The sequence below is a fragment of the Oncorhynchus tshawytscha genome, linkage group LG05 (genome assembly GCF_018296145.1).
Source record: "Oncorhynchus tshawytscha isolate Ot180627B linkage group LG05, Otsh_v2.0, whole genome shotgun sequence".
NCBI lineage: Eukaryota > Metazoa > Chordata > Actinopteri > Salmoniformes > Salmonidae > Oncorhynchus > Oncorhynchus tshawytscha.
In genome coordinates this window covers 55,917,759-55,925,366 of record NC_056433.1, presented here as the reverse complement: position 1 = coordinate 55,925,366, position 7,608 = coordinate 55,917,759, and the positions used below count along the sequence as shown (strand labels likewise).

The following is a 7,608-nucleotide window of genomic DNA, read 5'->3' as shown; positions in this document are numbered from 1 at the left end:
TAAAGAGGGTGGACTTTACACTAATGATTATTTTATTTTTCCCCCCCTTTTTTCCCCCCAATTTCATGGTATCCAATTGTTAGTAATTACTATCTTGTCTCATCGCTACAACTCCCGTAAGGGCTCGGGAGAGACTTTGGTCGAAAGCCATGCATGCCCCTAAACACAACCCAACCAAGCTGCTTCTTAACACAGCGCGCATCCAACCCGGAACCAGCTGCACCACTGTGTCGGAGGAAACACCGTGCACCTGGCGACCTTGGTTAGCGCGCACTGCGCCCGGCCCGCCACAGGAGTCTCTGGTGCGCGATGAGGTAAGGATATCCCTACCGGCCAAACCCTCCATAACCCGGACGACGCTAGGCCAATTATGCGTCGCCCCACGGACCTCCCGGTCGCGGCCGGCAGCGACAGAGCCTGGGCGCAAACCCAGAGTCTGGTGGCACAGCTAGCGATGCAGTGCCCTAGACCACTGCGCCAACCGGGAGGCCCACTAATGATTATTTTTACCTTTAGTTTTGGCTTGTAGTGTTGAATAGGTTGTTGGGACGAAAGGTGGCCGTGTAGCTCTTTCCAAAGCACCAACACAGACAAACACAGAAGTAGTTCCAGTGTGTTTTTAATGTATTAGGTATTCAGCGGGTTCAAAGGATTGTTCACATATTAGTACTAACATGTCACAGACCACAGTTTAGATAAATACACCACAGGTAATAGAGAAGAGGAAGATCCTTATTTCCATGTCAACTTCTGTAACAACAGTCTGACGTCAAGCACTGGCAGCAGACGCTAGGGGACACATTCACAGCACGCACATGTCATACTGTACAAACATTGTCAGTGATACAGACCTCACAGTCAGAAAAGGCCATGGAGAACAGTACACTCGCCCTCCAGACTCAGGAGTCACCATCTCCTCCGTCAGGACAGTGCACATCCAACTTACAGTATGCCTGAGGTCAGGGCAGCAGTTGAAGTGCCACAGACAAAGGGCAGAAATGACAACCTATTCTCTGTGTAGAGCCTATTCCCTATATAGAGACCTACAAATGTAGTGAACTATATGAGGAATGGGTTATTTGAGATTTTCATTTGAAGCCAGTGCATACACACAACCTTGTTTCTCCTCCAGCTTAGTGTGTGTTGATGAGTTGGTTGTAGACATGCTCCAGGATCTGAGAATAGGCCTGGTCTTTGGGTGCATGGCCGCTCAGAGAGCCCTGAGGGAGAGAAACCAAACCGGTGAGGAGGAAATCTCTGTAGGACATATCCCAACTGGAGATAACATGTTTGACCTGAACTTCACACAACTGTAGATGTCAAAGAGAGATGTGTGAGAATTTGGATAACGCGCACGGATCACAAGTTAGCATCTAGCCTTAAATGAAAGGCCAAAAAGCATATAAGGAATTTGATTAATTTAATAGGATATCTATGCCAAAAAGTTAGTTGGTATGCAGTTTCCTGTTGTTAATGAGTTCTTATATGAGCAGACCTTGATTTTGTCCATCATGGTGGTATCAGGACACCAGAACTGATGGAACTGCACGAGGTCAGGGGCTGCCCTGTAGAAGTCCACCAGCAGCATCTGTGGAACAATAATTGAACATAGAACAGTGACATGACAAAGTGGCCAATGTCCTACCACTGAATTTATTTGCATAGATATGGTTACTATGATTATAACTATACTGAACATAAATATAAACGCAACATGTAACGTGTTGGTCCCATGTTTCATGAGCTGAAATAAAAGATTCCAGAAATGTTCCATATGCACAAAAAGCGTATTTTTCTCAAATGTTATGCACAAGTTTGTTTACATCCCTGTTAGTGAGCATTTCTCCTTTGCCATGAATCCATCCACCTGACAATTGTGGCATATCAAGAAGCTGATTAAACAGCATGATCATTACACAGGTGTACCTTGTGCTGGGGATAATAAAAGCCCACTCTAAAATGTGTAGTTTTGTCACACAACAACAATGCCACAAATGTCTCAAGTTTTGAGGGAGCGTGCAATTGGCATGCTGACTGCAAGAATGTTGACAGAGAATTTAATGTTAATTTCTCTACCATAAGCCGCCTCCAACGTTGTTTTATAGAATTTGGCAGTACGTCCAACCGGCCTCACATCCACAGACCAAGTGTGACCACGTGTAACCATGCCAGCCAAGGATCTCCACATCCGGCTTCTTCACCTGCAGGATCGCCTAAGAACAGTCATCCGGACAGCTGATGAAACTGAGGAGTATTTATTTCTGTAATAAAACCCTTTTGTGGGGAAAAACTCATTTTGATTGGCTGGGCCTGGCTCCCCAGTAGATAGGCCTATGTTCTCCCATTCCCACCCATGGCTGCGCCCCTGAACCAGTCATGTGAAATCCATAGATTAGGGCCTAATTCATTTATTTCAATTGACTGATTTCCTTAGATTAACTGTAACTCAGTAAAACCGTTAATTATTGCATGTTGCGTTTATATTTTTCTTCAGTATAAGTTTGCGAACAGTACCATCTCATTCAGGACATCACTAGTTAGGAAGTTATCTTGTACATAGGTCACCTCCACAGCCACTGGAATGCCATAGTCATTGGGCCTTTGCTGTGGATGGAAGAATGGTGATAAGTGTTATAGATGTTTACCTTGTCTTAGAGGAATATGTTCTTATTCATTAAGGCATGTATTACCACTGCACTCACCTCCGGGGGTGGCACTACCCAGAACGGTGTTATAGTGGACGCCACACCCTGGTTCCCATGGTAATAGGGGCCTAAAAATCAGGGACACATTTGAATGTTAGTTCAATGTCTGGTTATTTATTTTCATTTTCTATATGAAAACATTTTTTCCCCATTGGTGCCAGCTGATTGCCCAGTACAGACCACAGATAATGCCCAGGCAGGGCTGGAAGCCATTGCTGCTCCCCTGGAGCCTCAGCTGGTGGTCCATCTGAGAGTCGATGTCCTGCAGGGATGGCAGGGCGGGGCCCCGAGGGTGACTGTGGTACCAGCCCACCAATGATAGCCCTCGCATGAACAGATTCTGGCAGATCTGTAAGGTAATTAGAAGAAGAGACCATTTGTATTTCACCCAAACATGTATGATTGTATCATATTATGGTATTGACTTATGTTGATCCACATCCTGGTTTTAGCAGTGTTAGTAGGGCTTACCTCTTCTTCAACAGCAGAGGCCGAATCTCTGTCTGCCAATCGTGTACGACAGGGAAACGCTCTTAAAACTGTCAGAACTGCAAGCAAAGGGCACAACAGACAGGTCATGAACATCATACATGTTGAAGATCGTTACTGTAATGTCAGAGGGGAAGTACAATGTCCTGTTTGCTCACGGTCTCTGCTTTTATAGGAAATACTCACGTTGTGTGTTAGTGTCCCATCGTCCTCCGAGGTAGCCCACCACCTCACTGGTGGTCAGGTGACAGTGGAAATCCTGAGGGCACACAATCACGCTTTTGTCAATTTCCACCAATAAGACAGATTCAAACTGTAGCCTATACCCCGGTTTCAAATTTCCTCTCTTACTACCACGGTGTGACTCATGCTTACCATGAGAAGCAGCACATTGCTGGATACAGCAACATTGAAAGGCTGGAACCTGTTAATGGCTGAGAAAGCTGATAACTCCACCAACGTGTGTGGATCCCTGTCGATATACAGTATGTGTTTGATTAGTGTTGAAGCTTACTTATATGCATTACAGTGACATAGGCTGGGACGAGCACAATTATACCTTGCAGCATCCCTGGTACCCAGAGTGCAGTATCTGACTGGGATTCGCTCTCTGTCTCCTCTTCTGGGCACAAGGCTGATATCTGCAAGAGAAAGCACATTAGATGCATCCATCCCTTTCCCATATCAAACTCTACCATACACAGTTAAAATTACATAATGCCATTTCTAGAGATTCTTGGTGGATTTAATCTCACCATGCAGCTCAGGTTTGTTCTTCCTGTTCTTGTCATCTGTCGGCACTGCCGTCTTCCCCTCTTCCTCCTCCTCATCTCCCATCTCGTCATCTTCTCCCTCGCTCACCAGGCTCTGACATCACAGGAAGAGGGAGGGTGTGAGATGCTAGTATTCATACTAATAGTCTTCTACAGCAGTTCTCTTTCATCGTCCCCTTTTAGCTTTTAGTTTCCGTATCAACAAACCTCCATCGCTTCCTTTTACTTACTACCCCTCTTTTCCTCCTCACCACCATCTCTCCCTCCTTCTCACCATGTCTGCACTGGGCTGGTACTTGTGCAGCCAGCTGGTCTTGTACTGCACTAGTTTCTGGCCCCGGTAGCGCACCGAGGCCCATCCACAGCCTGACTTCTTGGCAGGGTTGACCAGGCGCTTGCAGTGTGTGGCCCAGGCACTGGGAGAATTGAAGATCTGCCCCGTCTCCACCCAGCGGATCTTCCCATCATTCAACAGGTCACCTACAAACTTCTTACCCTGGGGAGAGAACAGGTAGAGAAGGATGCAATTAGGCTTATTACATATGTAGCATTAGTAATAACCATTATTACTAGATAGTGTGTGAACATGTATTTTCAGGTAGTGTACATTAATCTGTTATTATCAGAAAGTGTATAAATATCTACTGTCATCTTATTACCAGGTAATGTATAGACATCTATCAACTACTGTATTTTTACCAGGTAGTGTATGGACAGCACTCCGTCCCCAGGCTCAACCAGGCTGTCCTTCAGCAGCACTCTCAAGGTGATGCCTCGCCTAGTCAGCAGGGAGCCACGCCCTGAAGGGGTCCTTAGATCAGACTCCTCTCCTCCACTCAGCTCCTCCTCCTCTTCCTCTCCTCCCTCCTCCACCACCTGTGGAGACAAGGGTGGCTCAGAGCCTGAAAACACACACACTAAATGTTATGTATGATGCATTTGTAGGCCATGTATACAATAGAAAGGTGAGCTCAGAGAGGAACCACTCTTATTACAATGTAACAAAAACATGTCCAAATGACAGGGTAGCCTAGTGGTTAGAGCGTTGGACTAGTAACCGGAAGGTTGCAAGTTCAAACCCCCAAGCTGACAAGGTACAAATGTGTCGTTCTGCCCCTGAACAGGCAGTTAACCCAGTGTTCCTAGGCCGTCATTGAAAATAAACATTTGTTCTTAACTGACTTGCCTAGTTAAATAAAGGTTAAAAAAAATTAAAATTAAATGAAGAACCAAAGATTGTAATTAATCCAAAATAAGATATACCCTTGAGTCCTACAAAGGATTCCCTCTAAACTTGCTCAGAACAGGGCAGCATGGCTGACCCTTAAATGTACACAGAGAGCTGCACCGAGGTGTCTGTTTAAACGACTAGCACACAGCTCGGACACCCATGCATACTCCACAAGACATGCCACCAGAGGTCTCTTCACAGTCCACAAGTCCAGAATAGACAGACTATGGTAGGTGCACAGTACTACATAGAGCCATGGCTACATGGAACTCTATTCCACATCAAGTAACTGATGCAGATAAAAAAAATACACCTTATGGAACACACACACAGGCACACATACACATAAGACACGCACTCTACACACAAGTACACATGGATTTTGTATTGTAGATATGTGGTAGTAGAGTAGTGGCCTGAGGGAACACACTTAATGTGTTGTGAAAAGTGTTATGAAATGTAATGTAATATTTTAAATTGTATATAACTGCCTTAATGTTGCTGGACCCCAGGAAGAGTAGCTTCTGCCTTGGCAGCAGCTAATGGGGATCCTTAATAAATACAAATACAGGGGTCATGACATCTGAGGTCAAGAAGTCACCCACTGACCCACATAAATTAGTGTCACAGTTTAAATGTAGTAATAATCTGTAGGACATGTTACATTTAGAGATGTTTGACATAGCTAATTAGTTGCCACTTGTGATAATTGTGATAGACCCTAATTAACGCTGGGGCCTTTGTGAGACACTGTCCTTTTGTATGGTTAGTAAGAAACCAAAAACGCAGAAGAAACTCCATAGGGACAAAAGAATAGCCTTCTGATATGATCTCATTTTCTATTTTATTAATTACCACTATTAAAATTAGATTAAATATGTATGCGCTTTTGTTTTTGTTTTCTGGTCATTGGTTATTCTGCATTTCTCCGCAACACGAGGCCTGCTGCTCGAGATTAATTTCACCGAGTATTATAATTAAAATCACTATTTTATCATTCTCACCCATTTCTCTGAAAGCGTCGGAGAGCGGCTTTATTTCCAACTCCGCCAAGAGGTTTTCTTTTCGGGCCACTTTAGAGCAATGCACAGAATAGGTTCAATAAACACAATTCGCCACACTGGCTGGCGAGCTATTATTCAAAAACATAAAATGAAGGCGTCTGTATCTGCAGTGTAGTTTCCTTGTTGTGTTGCTTTAATGTCAATTCCCCTCCCCTTTCTTTCTCTCACTCCCGTCCTTGTCACTCTCCCCGTAAACAAAAGCGATGTTTCTTTGATCCTATGTCTCATCGGCTACTAATTCGGCTACTACTATGCAATGTCCACTCGGTATCGGACATAGTTTGATATAGTCAAAATATATATTTATCTATAAATTAGTAATTACATGGTAGAATTAGATCATCAGTTTATAAATTCCTGCTTCCGGAAAGATAGTGTCGCTCGGTGCTTTGAGACAGCCGCTATGTACGTGGCCAGTCAGTCCATTCGGTGATTCTAGCAAAGAGAAAATAATAAAAACATTTAATTGCTGGCATTTATAAACACGTACCACAAGTAGCCAAAGACACATTTACAATCAAACATATGTAAAATAAGTTAACCTTGTCCAAACCGCATCATCCCTAGCCCTTAATTCCCCTATATTTAGACACTAGAGAATCTCCTCCTCTTACAGTCAGTCCCACGCTCCCCCTCGTCTCTTTCCTCCTTTGCGAGGTTCCTCTATCTCGAAAAGGAGCAAATTAACGAAACAAATCCTGTGGGGGGCAGCAAACCTCCACTTACAAGTAAACATTCACTGTGACAATAAATCTCGCCAGTTTGTAGCCTAGTTCTAAAGCCCGGAAATGAGTTACCTCTGGTTCGTTCAGCCATCCCTATGGGGAACATGAATGGGGAAAGAATAGGGTTTTGGGATAAACGCCGAAAATAAGTTCTGAGGTTAACACAGGCGTAGGATATCTTGTACGCGTTGAGCTTAGTAGACTAAATAAGTAGCCTAATTAAAACTTCAACTATAGTGAGAAACATTTTTTAAAATTTAATTTATGGTAGTTCCTGCACTCACCGAAACTTTTTTGTAAAACGTCTGTGCGCTTCCTCGCTTGGAAAAATAGGTAATGGCCCAATGTGAAATAGACCAATGAGCGTTTAGCCAGCAGTGGGCGTGTTTTGGCGACAGACACATGCCTCAAGTGGCACCTGTAGGTACTCTACGGACAATTCTTCAGAGAGGGCAATTGTTTCCAGCCAAGAGAGGAACGCCAGATGATACTTAAAGCATATAACAAAAGCTTCTCCAAATTATAGCTGGACGACCAACCAAACCTCGTGGCTTTTCTCTGACAGGGACTGTCGATATCTTATGTTATACATTTTTCTTGTTCACTTCTTCAAGCCATAAG

General features: G+C 44.0%; 1 protein-coding gene across 5 annotated transcripts; it reads right to left on the bottom strand.

Annotated features, from left to right (window-relative positions):
* Positions 1–603: 603 nt before the first annotated feature.
* Positions 604–7,309, bottom strand: mpnd (MPN domain containing). Of its 5 annotated transcripts, none has more exons than XM_024421446.2 (15): positions 7,272–7,309; positions 6,588–6,697; positions 6,203–6,271; positions 4,667–4,869; positions 4,242–4,463; positions 3,950–4,061; positions 3,754–3,835; positions 3,570–3,666; positions 3,381–3,453; positions 3,177–3,253; positions 2,886–3,054; positions 2,703–2,773; positions 2,515–2,604; positions 1,496–1,588; positions 604–1,220 (listed from the first exon to the last, which is right to left on the bottom strand). In XM_024421446.2, the coding sequence occupies exons 3-15, from the start codon at positions 6,204–6,206 to the stop codon at positions 1,134–1,136; spliced, it is 1,380 nt and encodes a 459-aa protein (XP_024277214.2). In that variant the 5' UTR covers positions 6,207–6,271; positions 6,588–6,697; positions 7,272–7,309; the 3' UTR covers positions 604–1,133. The 5 variants fall into 5 exon arrangements, with proteins under 5 accessions (XP_024277214.2, XP_042178052.1, XP_024277215.2 ...); XM_042322118.1 differs by lacking the exon at positions 7,272–7,309 and adding an exon at positions 7,060–7,262; XM_024421447.2 differs by lacking the exon at positions 7,272–7,309 and adding an exon at positions 6,805–7,015.
* Positions 7,310–7,608: the final 299 nt, after the last annotated feature.

Coding starts and splice junctions, on each gene's coding strand:
- mpnd (XM_024421443.2), bottom strand. CDS start 7,093: ATGTTCCCCATAGGGATGGCTGAACGAACCAGAG. Junction 4,464..4,666: donor TGCTGTCCATACACTACCTG/GTAAAAATACAG, acceptor TTCTCTCCCCAG/GGTAAGAAGTTTGTAGGTGA. Junction 1,589..2,514: donor GTGATGTCCTGAATGAGATG/GTACTGTTCGCA, acceptor ATTGTTCCACAG/ATGCTGCTGGTGGACTTCTA.